We start from the raw sequence: 13,979 nt of genomic DNA on the forward strand, positions 1-13,979 counted from the left end.
GCCCCCTGGCGTCTCTTTTTCCGCAAGGAGGTCTTCACACCCTGGCATGACTGTAAAGAGGACAAGACTAGCACGGACCTCATCTACAAGCAGATCATCCATGGTCTGAAGTGTGGAGAGTACCAGAGCCAAAAGGTGGCTTTTATTTGCAATATGATCTCCCAAAATTCCTATTATCCACTCCGATATTAATTTTAAATATTTTTCCATATTTTACTTTCACAGGAGGATGAGCTTGTTCAACTCACTGCCAAACATTTATACATCCAGCACGGCTCAGACAGCAGACCAGAGAACATGATGGAAGCTGTTCAGGACTGCATCAACAACTCTCTATTAGAGGCCAAGTCAGAGGACAAATGGGTGCAAATGGTCAGCACTGCTCATGCTGAGGTCAGTCACATCCTGTATCAGAGGGCACAGCATGTACAGAACTGGACGTGCATAAACTCTCTCTACAGTGGCCTGAGTGGATGTAATGTCTCTTTTTTACACCAGGGTCCATATTTGAGTTCAAGACAAAAGGCCGAGTCAGTGAAAGCAGAGGTGGTTGACTATGCCAGAGATAAGTGGCCCATGTTCTTCTCCAGGTTCTTTGAGGTTGTCAAACTGTCAGGTGGGTATTTATCAGGGTAAAATATTTTTAGCATCTCTATTGATTTTTCAAATAAATTAAGATAAAACATAAACAAAGGGATTTGACATACAAAACAACTTTAAATACACCTTTATAATAATATATAAGAGTTATATGTGAGAATCAACAAAAAAATTAAAGCAATTAGCTGCTTGTTCTTCATATCAGTATCAGACTGGCATATGCAAGGCTAATGATAGATATACCACCCCACTGGGGTCCCTCCTAACCAGTTGCTCTATCAAGCAGTTGATAGAGCAATAAAGCAGTTGGCCACATTTCTTCCTTGTCTGTTTTGCTAATGAACAACCACTTCGCGAAACGAAACATATGAGTTGTGTAATGAGGGTGAGGTCTGAGTCAGTAAGTGGGCATTTTCCTGAATAGATAACATTTGCAGTAAAAGCTGTTACAGTACAGTTGGCCAATTGAAAACCTGCTAGTAAGGTGAAAGTTATCCTATGAGCAAGATTTTACAAGTTAGTTGATTGTTGCTTGTGCCACGTTTGAAGAATTCCTCTTAATATGATTCTGAGATATTGTGTTCACAAGAATGGGACAAATAGTTGGACGAAGGTTTGAATGTCCAGACAGCCTCAAAACGTAATGAATCAGGCCAAGACGAAACAGCTTATGATCAGCAATTTTTAAAATCAACCGTTTGTATGACCTCTGACAAACCTCTCTGGCGTCTAGCTCCTAATAACTGGTTTATAAATGGATGTATGTAGGTCCTCCACTAGCAAAGAGCAAGTTCATTGTTGCCATCAACTGGACCGGTATCACATTTCTGGATGAAAGAGAGAAGAGATTGCTGCAGCTGTCCTTCCCTGAAGTGACAGGAGTCAATACCATAAGGTAGAAAGTGTTATTACTGGGGCATGCACAATATCAGAGAAGGAAACAATTTTACATATCAGTTATTACAAGGCAGTGTTTTTAAACTCCAGGGAGGTTAAAGCGTCCGGTCAGGCAGTATGTCTGCTGACACTGAAAGGAGACTTCACTCTGAGTGGATCCATGACTGAAGACATGTACGAGCTTATCACCATGTTCCTCAGTGGACTGACAGAGCGATCTCAGTACGCTGTGGCCCTGAAGGAAGTTAACAGACAAGGTCAGTACTGATTTGCCCTTTGTCACATTATCTTTAACATTACTTTAAGTGATGGATTTCTTGCATGTCTTTGCAGATGATCCCACCTTCCTCAGCTTCAAGAAGGGAGAACTCATCACAATCATCAAAGATGACGAGTTCTCGCAGCAGCGTGGCTGGATAAAGGGACAAATTGAGAGTTTGAAACAAACAGGAGCTGTCCCCATTGAAGCCATCTTAATCCTTCCAACGATCAGCAAACCCACCTACGAGGTCATGGTACGGTGCTGTCAGTGGGGTTTCTCAGATGAATTACTGCGCTTTTCGGTTCTGTAGAGTATTTAATTGGGTGGATGTTTCCTTATTTCAGAGCCTCCTCAACCTGTCTCCAAACCAGAGGAAAGACATAATACAATCACATCATAAAGAAACGGGCACAGTGGAGAGATTAGCTCCTGCCACGCTAAAAGAATTCTCCTTGGAGTACTTCAGGTATTAGGAATTAGCCTTTACTCTATCGAGTATCAGCAGGGAAATACACACTAAAGAGTACTAACTGGGAAGGATCCGTGTCTTACTCCCTGATCCAACAGGCAGCCTGCTAAAGATGTGAACCGTCAGGTGATTTCCAGGAATGCTGCTCCTGAGAGGCTGTGGGTCAACTCCAGAGAGCCAATCCGACAGCCCCTGCTCAAGAAACTGTTAGGAAACGCAGAGCTCAGCCACAGTGCTTGTCTGGCCTTCACTGATATCCTTCACACACCAGAGTTCCACCACACAATGCCCATTCTTTATCATATTTTTTTACAACGGTGGCTTCCTGCACACGAGTTAAACCTAATTAAACTATTTAGATATTCATGATAGACAAGCGGGGAACACCCAGTGACAGCTGTGATCATCTCACGCGATAAGCAGTAAAGATAACAGATGTATGGATACTCACAAGGTTTAGTTCGAGCAAATATATGTCAATACACACGGTGGCATTTACCAGATGATGGATTCCCGCAGAGGCCCAGGATTCAGGTTCAATGATGTTTTACCTGTCACTAAAGCCTGCTGTGCCCTCTGACAGGCAACATGATTCTTAACCTCTGATCCGACATATCTTTGAACAGTCCTTGTGTTCTAGTTTTACGTAAGTAAAGAGCAGATACTCAGCTGTGCACACTACAGTGACTGGCCATGGCCATCATCAGTTCTTATCTGGCTGCTTGAAATTTACGATCTCTCTGCTATCAGGAACAGGAATTTTTACACAGCGATTATGTCATTTGACCTGCCTTACAAAAGATAGAAGTAGTTTCAGAGTGTTTCGCCAACAACTTCACAGTTGATATAAACATCACCAGGCATATTAGTCAGTGACACAAAGACATAAATTGACATGACACTTAATTAACTGATGTGGCCAAGAATATCTAGCCTAGCTAAGGCAACAAGCCAATTGCCATCAATTGCACCAATTCAACTGACCTAACAACCATCTTCTTCATCTTCGCAGGCAACATGGGAAATAATTCTGTCAGTAGCATCACCAGCTCGCTGAGGTGTTTTTAGACGTTTATGAAGCTGTGTTTTTTGTTTCTCCTTGACTATTGTGTACCCATCCTAAAGTATATGGGAGATTACCCCACCAAGCAAATGCAGAGTCCTCTGGAGCTCACTGACCAGATCTTCAGCCCTGCCACTCAACATGAGGCACTCCGGGACGAGATCTACTGCCAGATCATGAAGCAGATGACCAGCAATAACAACCGGTAGTTTTAATTTTTATACCATTATTATCTCAGAGTCTTAAAGCAGTTAATGGACTGGGTCAAGGAAATAGTTAAAATTAGTATGATAGAGTTATTTGGTTCCAGCTTCCCCACTATGAAAATTTCCTGCCAGATTATATTAAATTCATTAGAACCGATAATGAAACCAAAGCCTGTCTGATGAAGGAAGGTAGTTAGACGGTTATTCTTTTTTGTTATCCTTTATTTAGACAATAGGAACCATAAAAAGTGGAAGTGAATTGTAACGATCTTCCCTAGTTTTGGTGCATAAGACTCTGTTTCATCATATTCTTATACTTCCTTGTCCGTCACCCAGGTTCAGCATGGAGCAGGGCTGGCAGCTGCTGTGGCTCTGCTGTGGGCTGTTTCCTCCCAGTCAGTCTCTTCTGAAACACACTCAGCGATTTCTGGAGACACGCCGGAAACAGCCCCTGGCCTCTGACTGTCTGCAGCGGCTGCAGAGCTCTCTGAGGTTAGACCAACATCATGTATTTACGTCACCAGCACAGAGCTCTGTGTTTCCCCGCACCTCGTGAAGTAGAGCAAATGAGCTGAAGAGTGTTTAATTAAAGCTTTCGCTTCTTCCTGATTTCTTAAGAATTATTAGAGGGTGTGCAGCTAGCTTTAAAAAACCCCCAGGCAGTTGCAACACTCCGACTCTGTTAGCATCCACCATGTAGCGACATCACTGTTGTGGTAAGAAATGGTCATGTCAACCTCCAGTGCCTTATTTTCTCAGGTAATAGCTTATGGTGCAGTTTCTAAAAGAATGTAGTTGCAATGAAACACTGACCGCTGAACTGTTTGCAAATGTGATGTATCACCCTCAGAGTCATTTGACTACGTTCAACATTTGCATGGCCTGATCTATAAATACATGTGATTTACATTCGGTATAACTGACATAATGAGCACATGCGCTAAGAAGCTTATCTCTGTTGGACCATGGTGTGGACTAAAATGATGACGTGAGAACAAAATCATGTGACTGAGCATCTCATTGTGTAGGATGGAGCCCAGGAAGCTCCCCCCACACCAGGTGGAGTTAGATGCCATCCAACAAAACAGCACCCAGATCTTTCACAAAATCAACTTCCCCAACGACTCAGATGAGGTAAAAACAAAGGACTTGTTGTATTTGTCAGGTCAATTACTCTCCAGTAACACCACTAATTCCTTATGTGTCTCATCAGATATTTGAGGTGGCAACCAATACCAGGATCAAGGATCTCATCCTGAACATCACCAAGAAGCTCAATCTGGCCTCAGCAGATGGCTTCAGCATTTTTGTCAAAACCGAAGACAAGGTTCCCTTTCGCATCCTATTTTAATCGGAAAGTTATATTTTAATAAGTGCTTCTCCGTGACTTTTTTTTAATTTTTTTATAAATCAGTAAATGGTTTTTGTTTCAGGTCCTCAGTTTGAATGACACAGACTATTTCTTCGATAGTCTGAGACAAATCACCGACTGGTCCAAGAAAGCCAAGAGGATCATAGATGGTAATAGAACATGATATAGTTAGAGAAAACAGTGGAACAGTGGGTGGTCCTCTGTGCTTGCCTGTTAACATCGTTTTCTATGTGTGATTTGTCCAGGTGGGCTAGTCCACATACCTTATCATGTGTTCTTCATGAGGAAGTTATGGTTCAGTGTGAACCCTGGCAGAGACACTCAGGCTGATGTTATCTTTCATTTCCCTCAGGTGTGTATTTGAATGAGGCAGTTCAGCCAATATTTTACATTCCCCAACCTGGCAGGTTTTTTCAACATAATATGAAAGACCATGCTTTCCATGACCACTCCTTATAAAATTTTCTATGACATATAAATAACGTCAGTACAACTCACCGTGATCAGCAGGAATGTTAGGGATTAAACGAACAGGGTGCAAGCAGTTGTTTGCCTGTTGAATTTGAATCCACCCAATCTGTGAAACAAATGTACGCAGTAATGTTCTGTCTTTTAGGAGCTACCAAAATACCTGAGAGGCTATCATGTTTGCACCAAAGAGGAAATGGTCAACATTGCAACTCTGCTCTTCAGGATAAAGGTCAACAACGACAAGAACCAGTTTGTCATGATTCCCAAGATGCTGAAAGAGCTGGTGCCTGCTGACCAACTGAAGGCCATGTCTGAAAATGAGTGGAAGAAGGTTATTATGTTATTTTCATTTTCCATCACAACAGGATTATAGTGTCCAGAACAGCTTTAATTGCTGTTCTCTCCAGACACAGTCAGACAACACATCATACTAACTAGTTAGTGTCAGTGTAATGACTATACTTTATTTGAAAGCTTTATGTATAATTAAAAGTTTAATTTTACATTTACACGTGTAAAAAAAAGAAAAAAAAAAGGGCTAAATCATTCTTTTACTCAAGTGCATTTTTTGGCCCTCAATATGTACATGTCCTTTTTAATAGGACATTCATGCTACATCAATGCCAGCTCACTGTGAAAATTATCTGAAGGCTGTGGTGCTTTTGGAAAATGAATAAACTTATTAAAAGCCGTGAAACACACCTTAAAGAAGAGCGTTGAGTAAGAATCTTTTATTATACTGTGATATCTAATTTTTGTTATTGTTTTTTTCTTCAAGAGTATTGTCGCTTCTTACAACAAACAAGCTGGTATGACTGTGGAAGAAGCCAAGGTGGCTTTTCTGAAAGTGGTTAGCCGCTGGCCAACATTTGGCTGTGCATTCTTTGAGGTGAAGGTAAGAGCTTCAGTAAAGGCTGCACAGAAGATGCTTTATCTGTTATCTGCAGTCTGTTGAGCTGGGTGGGAGGTTTATCTGATGCTTTAGCACTTTCACAGTCTCGCACAACATTTGTGACCAAGATACACTAACTGCACGTCTGCAGAAAGCATATAGCCATGATTACAATGAAAAACCTTTTTTTTTTCTGTTGTTTCAGCAAACATCTGAACCGAACTTCCCAGATATTGTGCGCATTGCCATAAGCAAACAAGGAGTCACGATCATCCACCCTAAAACCAAGGTAAAAAAAAAAAAATCAATAAGTTGCCATTAACAGAATTCAACATCATTTCTCAAAACTAACAATGAATTTCTCCTGTAAAGGATATTTTGGCAAATCACCCATTCAACCGCATTGCTAACTGGTGCAGTGGAAGCACCTACTTTCACATGACTATTGGCAGTTTAGTCAAAGGCAGTAAATTCCTGTGTGAAACTTCACTGGTAAGAGCTGCCATCAGACACAGGGTAAACTTTCTGTAAGTGTATCTTTTCCATTTTCTTTGCTTTACATCTGTGTCTTCTTTTAACAGGGATACAAGATGGATGATCTTATAACCTCCTATGTTAACATGTACCTCAGAGAGAGGAGGGCAATGCAAACCAGGAACCAGCGATTCAACATCTGAGCCTTGCAATCAGCAGCACGAGTGTGATGCAACTCGCTCTGCAGATGTAAACCAACACACTCAACACCCTGTTTGTACACACACAAAGAGGCAGAGCAACACTAGTTCTATTTTTTTCCTTTATACGTGTTCTGTGCCGGGTAATATGATTTATATGAAACAGTGGTACTCGCATTTTATTTAACATTATGTTGCTTTGGCTTGTATACAATATAATATAATATGTGAACTGAGATATACTCAGTTTGCATTTTCTTGACCTCTTAATGTAGTAGATGAATTCATGTTTGATGACCCACATACAACAACAATATTTACAAAAAAGCATGAGTATCCACAAAAACTATTTCATATCCACATGTGGGACTATTTTTGGACTTTCGAATGCACAGGAAGCATTGTTTTACATATTTATTCGAGTGGGTTGTTTGTATTTGTGGATAGGAAAATGCATTTGTGAACAAAAAAAAAACCCCACGTCATTTATTCGCAAGTAGTCTTATCATAGTTGCACACAAATACACATTTCTCATTTATGCTGTGACTATTTTTTTCAACATATCGTTCTACTTGCAAGTAAAGCTGTTCTGTGGAATCTCCTTGTAAACAATTGAAGTCGGGTTTAATTTCAGTGTTTCTTATTGACAACCCACAGTACCACACTTCCTCGTAAAACACAGTGGTTTTTACATCTGGGTCTGCTAGCTTGCAGCACACTTCTCCCTTGGCTCCATTTTGCTTCACTGCTACGCTTCTTTTCTTTACTGCCCCCATGTGCTGATAACTGAAATACCAGGAAGATGGCAAGATGATGTGATCCATGTGCTCATGGACATATATGCACATTCTTAATGTCAAACAAAATGGCAGTCAGTGCATTAGTCCACAGTTTTAATGATGCTGCAAGACTGCTTTAAATTAGAAAATTAGCATTTAAAATTGTTTTGCTTTGAGATGAGAAGACATTAAATGATACTTTTCTTGTTGCGAAGTGATTTCTATTTTGACAACACTGTCTATTAAAACATTTTCCCAGTCTGAGTCTGTTGCTGAATTTCACTGTCTAAACTGTGAGCATCTTTATTTCTGTCAAGGTTTTTCAGCATAAACGCTTTCTGTTTTGAATTGATATATTTATGAAAGTAGGGCAATGTTTTTGTTTGAGGGTTACTATGCACAACAGACAAAGTGCAGAACCCAAACAAAAGTGAGGGCTGGCCCAGTTGGCAGTAGACTAACGGGGTGTTGATGTCAAAGCTTCTGGAGACTCCTGCACAGATAGTGGCTTCATTCAAGTCTACAGAATTTAGTTTGCATGTTGATGATAGAGAAAAGAGAAAGGGCAGATCTGTGTGACACACAGCTGTGATCTCCTTGTATGAAAGAAATATTATCCCTCCTCTACCACTGGGCCCTTTCTCCACATCTGTCTGATGGCTATGTGACTGATTATATTGGGCATTCTAATTCAGGATGACCCCCAGGAGGCAAGAGAGCAACAAGGGCCTCTGTTTCCTCCAAGCGTTCCCCCCCCTCCCTTCCCTTGTTTTTCACTTGGTCTCCTATTGGGCATGGGGGCCTCTCTAGAACAGACCATCTACAAAAGATCATCTCTGAGACTTGAGTCATAGACTGCCCAATTACCAACACAGTCCATCTTCTATCTTTCAGTAGGAGGGTGGGAGTTCATGGTAAAGGCGTTGGGGACACCATTAGCCCTGGTTTCCATGGAGTCATACTCGACGACTCATTGCGACTAAGGCATGCCATTCTTCTCCCCGCTGCCTATTCTGACTCAGGCTATTGTGGAACACACAAGTGGCTCTCTGAAGAGATGGGGATGGTGAGAGAAAGGGTGGGGTCAGGGTTCAAACGAAAGGCTCCTATCGGGACTCCCTTTCTGTTATCAAATTTGTTGAGGCACAAAAAGAGCCATAGTCTCATTCCCAAGAACATCTTGAGGGAGAGACTACAAGGTTAGAGGACAGCATTCTTTATGTCAGAGCTTCAGTCTTTCCACAGCTCCGCAGACGAACGCCCAGCCTTCACTTTGCTCCACATGCAACTGCTCTGCAACTCTTTGCTCCTGCACTGATTGTTGTCCAATCTGAGTTGTTCTGCAAGCAGCCAACTGTTTTCCATCTGCAAGGGCCACTATCTGAAGATATCTGGAGCTTGGGTAAGTGTGTAATTTTGTTTTAATAATTTTTTTTAAATTACCTAAAGGTGTGCTTCTATAACAGAGTTGCATTAGAACAACATATTCTAGATAATAGAACTAATGTACAGTTGCAAGAAAATTATTAAATAGGTATTATGCAAACATGTGCCATTTCTCATGATTACAATTGACTTGCATTTAATCCAATAACTACATTTCACATATGCTTTGTTGTGTTTGAGTTTTGCTGTGTTAGGTTTAAACAATAGGAGACTGTACAAATTACAGCTGTCACAGTTCTCAGTCTTCTCTTTGCTGAGGCTCTTCCCACATTAGCATCTGCAAACATCTGCTTGCCCAGATCACTGTGATCAAGGCGTATTTGCTTTTATTTTTGATTATCCTTTGGGAATTTGTATTTATGGAAGCTTTTCCATTCAGTCATGCTGCTCCAGGTTTGTTATCCCTGCCGGGATTTCAACCCTTTTCTTTGGTGGCGGGGGGGGGGGACTGAGTCTGAGCCTTGGCTGAGAAATGCCCTCCATTGTGGGTCTCACAGGATTCACAGCACACACAGATTTCGGTGAAAAGAGCCAAGCTGCTACATCTGGCTGGTTCCTCATGGGCCAAAAATCTGCACAGTGAGCTGGTGAAAGAAAGATTAAGCCCAGTCAGATTAAGGGAAGTAATCCTTTAGGCTTTCATGTTGAGGTGCCCTGTAACAGTTCCATTACATTCCACTGTGTTGTGAGATTTTGGAAAACCCGATGTATCTTTAGAGACATCGGGGGTGTGACAAGTTCAGCCCTGTTTCACATATTTTGATATTGTTTTTGGGTCCACCACAAATACCAATGTGAAAGTTGGAAAAAAGCCTTATTTACAGCTGCTGAGATGAATTGGTTTCAGCCTTTGTTGAAACACCCCAGGGAGGGTTGTGTAGAGCATCACTAAGAGCATCACTAAGGAAATAAAAACAAAATGACGACTGGACAGTGGCAGCTCGCCAGATTTGCCTGAGGAATGGAGGACTGGGTGGTCGATTTTGAGGTGTGTCTCAGTAACTGGGACAAAGACACTGGGAGGAATGCTGGAAATAATGCCGGTCAGTATAGTAGTGTAAATAGGAAACTGCCACACAGAAAATGAGTCCAAATGTAACCAGAAATGTATTTTTATTTAGGCCTCTTCATGTGTCTGTTATCTTCACAGGCAGCAGGTGTCTCATTGGATTTTCCAAATTATACAGTTGGTGTAATGATTAAACAAATGAAAGAGCTTGTAGTGCTATTTGCTACCCTCAGAGGGGGGCGTGTGTTTTTTTGTTTGTTTGTTTACTTCCTGGTTAAGCGTCATATTTAGAAATCACATATTTTATTGCTAAGTATTTTCCCAATGTCAAATATGTTTCATTACTGGAAGTGATAGAAATACCAGACATGTTTTTAAGCATTAATTTCCTCTAGGCTGACGTTTCAACGTTCATTGGAAAGGACAAAGGATGTTAAATCATTCACAATATGTAGAGCTATCACATACAACTCCTACAGTAGCTGTTTACCGCATGACATAACGCTGCATTAACCTCAAGGAACATTCAAGTTCTTCAAGGTTTTAAGGTTTCAAGGCTTAAGTTCTAGGCTTGGTTTTCTTATTAAGTCTATAAGAAACAATCCTTGATGAGTGGTTAGAAGATACATGAATCTAATAACTTCATGAGTGCTCAGCAAAAATGTTCTGTAGTAGTTTGAATTGAGTAAATATCCACTCTGAGGTCATTTGCCCGTTCGGGCAGGAGCATGTATTTTTACCGCCTTAAACTGGCACCGTGACAAACACATTCCCTGTGTGTTTGTGTGGGTGGGTGGACAGGGGTTGGGCCGGTGTGGTTTCCTGTGACTAGGGTAGTTTGCTGTCTGAATACTAACAATGAAGTATTTATCAAAACCCCTTGTTTTGAAAACTGTTGGCTCAATTACATGTTGGACTTAATCTGTTATATGCAATTAAAAAGTCCTTATGAAAGTTTTGGGAAATTCCTAATAGTATTTCTGTCCCCACAGAGACCAGAATGGAGTCTTCTACAGTGGAGTTGCCCTCCCTGATGTCTAATCAGTCATCAGAGAGCTGTGCAGCAGTGGAGATGACAACTGAAAACCTGCTGTTTGGATGCTTCTACATCGTGGTTTTCTTTCTGGCCCTGAACGGTAACAGCCTAGCCCTCTGGATTTTCTCTCACCAGCATGGCGCCTCCTCTCCAGCCAACATCTTCTTGATGCACCTGGCTGTTGCAGACTTGTCATACGTGATCATCCTCCCACTGAGGGCCACCTACCACCTTACTGGAGGCCACTGGCCCTTTGGCGAGGTGCCCTGCAGAGTGGCAGGTTTTCTGTTTTATGTCAATATGTACGCCAGCTTGTACTTCCTGGCCTGTGTGGCAGGAGACCGCTACCTAGCCGTGGTTCACGCTGTGAGATCACTGAAAGTCCGGCGTGCTCGTTACGCTCATATCATCAGCTTCTCTCTGTGGGCCCTGGTTATAGTCGCCATGGCGCCACTGCTAGTCACCCACCAGACTGCAGAGGTGGATGAAATTACAGTGTGTCTGCAGCTCTACAGAGAGAAAGCCTCACGCAGTGCACTGATCTCACTAGCGGTGGCCTTCACACCACCTTTTCTAGCCACACTGACTTGTTATGTACTAATCATTCAAAGCCTGTATCGGGGCTCCAGGTTAGAGCCGTCCCTCAAGCTGAGGGCCCTGCGCACCATTGGCCTAGTCCTGCTTATCTACGTGGTCTGTTTCCTGCCCTACCATGTGAGCAGAGCCACTTTCATCCTGGGCTACAACCACCCTGGGGTTTCCTGCAAGATCCGCAGAGGCCTGAGCTTAGCCAACCGCCTCACCTCCTCACTCACCTGCCTAAACGGTGCCATGGACCCACTGATCTACCTGTTCGGGGCTGAGAAGTTCCGTGGAACTCTAACACGATTGTTTTGCAAAAATAAGGCAGGAGTGTCAGGAGCCACTAGTGGAGAGTTAAAAGGGACACATGAGAGTTCTGTGAGTGCCAAGTCTGAGTTCTGAGAGAGAGAGGTTTGTACGAACTATGGGGACTGAATGCTTTTCTGTCACAAACAAAATTGGTCTGAATACTAACCCGACTGTGGCCTTTTCCTCACTCCAGTCTTGGGATCAGTCCGCAATGTGGCTGATGTGCACAGTTCCAAGTGTCCACCTTCCGTCCAGTTGATTATCACGGACCTCCGTGTTAATCATCTGTCCGAGTGCACCGTATGAGGATTTGTGAGGACTTTCATGATTTGTTTCTATTTCTATTTTAAAATTCATCAGCCTGTAATCTTCAAGTTGACTTCGAGTCAGAAACCAACAGGTCGATTGGACAAAATTGTACATAAAGTCATTTCTAATGTTTACTTCCTGTTACTGTCTTATATTCTATGGCAAGTGTTTTTAATGGTGTATTTAGCTATGCTAGCTTCAGTCCACTTTAAGGTACAGAGTAAATATCTCAGCCACTATTCAGTAACCTGCCACACATTTAATAATCCATGATCCCAGGCAATTTATTATAACTTGGGACAGTACACCAGCATGTGCTTTAATAGTGTTGGAATGGAGCTAGACTCTTATATGTGAAATGTATCTTAAAGCCAGATCTAATAAAATGTACAGATAGATACAATTTCCTTTTAATTTCTACCAGTGTCACATTTATCTTACCTGTACTTGACAAATCTTCACTGCATATACATGTTTTGTATTCAGCTTCCTAACTCCTGCGCTATGCATTTATGGTTTTGGCCAAAATTCTTTTGATTTTGCACTATTGTATGACAGGTTAATCATCCTGTTTTTACTGTGACTCTATTTGGCTGCACAGACAGAAAGACATGTTTACATTAAGATTAGATTATTAAGGTTTTGTGTATTCACCATGTTAATAATAATAATAATAATAATAATAATAATAAATCTGGAATAAAAAGCTCTCGTAAAAACCAACCACCTATGCCCACAAAAAGACAAGACATACATACCATTTGCTTTTTCAGGTCATATGACGCCATGTATTTTGGTTCAATTGTCACATTCAAAGCAACGCTATAATTTTACGTCCTCGGGGCATGAGCTCATGTGTTTTTTCTTTACTGTCACTGGGTGTCTCAGACTTTGACATCTTTTCTGTGAAAGTGGCAAATCTATTTCCAGAGCAAGGACAGAAACCTCCATGGCTTCAGTGACTTGTCACCATGTAGTTCTCTTTTCATGTCATGTGACCCATGTTGTGGTTTGTGCGCAGCTTTTTTTCCTCTTCATATTTCTGCAAGACTTCCTGTCCATCACATGAACACAGCAAGCCATACTAAACTTGTATTTCCTGAATGTATATAATTTTGAAAACCCAAAGCTCTCCTGATTCATTTTGGATGATTAAAGATTTAAAAGGTTGGACTCAGGCTGGATCTTCTTTGTCAACACGAGTATCTGTTCTGTGTCAAAGGACAAAAATGATTTTAGCTTAAAAATGCATATAGGAACCAACTGAGAATTACTATACAGTGAATTTATTCACATGGAGATGGATCGCTAAATTATTTGAAACAAGAAAGAGCATTATTTTATCTTTTTTTTTTTACTACTTCCCTTTTTCACTTCTTTTAACTTGGGTTTTTACAGAAACATTTCCGAGCAGTTTTTTATATTTTCTAAGCACAAACAAATAGGTGTGCAGAAACTAAATAGCTCAGCATGTTAGTTAATCATTAAAGTAATGGGATTAAGCTTTCTGCTCTGCAACTGAAAGTCTGCATTTCCATTAACAGCTATGTGAACCTGACATATAACAAGCAGAGCGGAGGCACCAGGGCCCTCCTCTCTCAG

General features: G+C 41.4%; 2 protein-coding genes across 3 annotated transcripts in view; both read left to right on the forward strand.

Moving 5' to 3' along the window:
• LOC137132080 (unconventional myosin-VIIb) overlaps positions 1-7,422 on the forward strand; it is a 16,669-nt gene extending 9,247 nt beyond the window's left edge. Inside the window, exons 30-48 of the mRNA XM_067514158.1 lie at positions 1-135; positions 226-393; positions 499-616; positions 1,369-1,495; positions 1,588-1,754; positions 1,831-2,012; positions 2,104-2,225; positions 2,327-2,481; positions 3,343-3,496; positions 3,834-3,989; positions 4,526-4,631; positions 4,711-4,824; positions 4,931-5,018; positions 5,115-5,221; positions 5,486-5,671; positions 6,119-6,235; positions 6,438-6,521; positions 6,605-6,724; positions 6,814-7,422. The exon at positions 1-135 is cut by the window's left edge and continues 93 nt beyond it. Coding sequence (XP_067370259.1) covers positions 1-135; positions 226-393; positions 499-616; positions 1,369-1,495; positions 1,588-1,754; positions 1,831-2,012; positions 2,104-2,225; positions 2,327-2,481; positions 3,343-3,496; positions 3,834-3,989; positions 4,526-4,631; positions 4,711-4,824; positions 4,931-5,018; positions 5,115-5,221; positions 5,486-5,671; positions 6,119-6,235; positions 6,438-6,521; positions 6,605-6,724; positions 6,814-6,909 — 2,502 coding nt within the window. The 3' untranslated portion in view covers positions 6,910-7,422. The remainder of the gene's footprint in view (positions 136-225; positions 394-498; positions 617-1,368; positions 1,496-1,587; positions 1,755-1,830; positions 2,013-2,103; positions 2,226-2,326; positions 2,482-3,342; positions 3,497-3,833; positions 3,990-4,525; positions 4,632-4,710; positions 4,825-4,930; positions 5,019-5,114; positions 5,222-5,485; positions 5,672-6,118; positions 6,236-6,437; positions 6,522-6,604; positions 6,725-6,813) is intronic.
• Positions 7,423-8,092: 670 nt separating this feature from the next.
• On the forward strand, positions 8,093-13,547 carry gpr17 (G protein-coupled receptor 17). Of its 2 annotated transcripts, none has more exons than XM_067514168.1 (2): positions 8,093-9,088; positions 11,134-13,547. In XM_067514168.1, exon 2 carries the CDS (start codon positions 11,142-11,144, stop codon positions 12,159-12,161), a length of 1,020 nt encoding a protein of 339 aa, XP_067370269.1. In that variant the 5' UTR covers positions 8,093-9,088; positions 11,134-11,141; the 3' UTR covers positions 12,162-13,547. The 2 variants fall into 2 exon arrangements, with proteins under 2 accessions (XP_067370269.1, XP_067370268.1); XM_067514167.1 differs by lacking the exon at positions 8,093-9,088 and adding an exon at positions 9,127-10,175.
• Positions 13,548-13,979: the final 432 nt, after the last annotated feature.

Source organism: Channa argus, chromosome 8 (genome assembly GCF_033026475.1).
Source record: "Channa argus isolate prfri chromosome 8, Channa argus male v1.0, whole genome shotgun sequence".
Classification (NCBI taxonomy): Eukaryota; Metazoa; Chordata; class Actinopteri; order Anabantiformes; family Channidae; genus Channa; species Channa argus.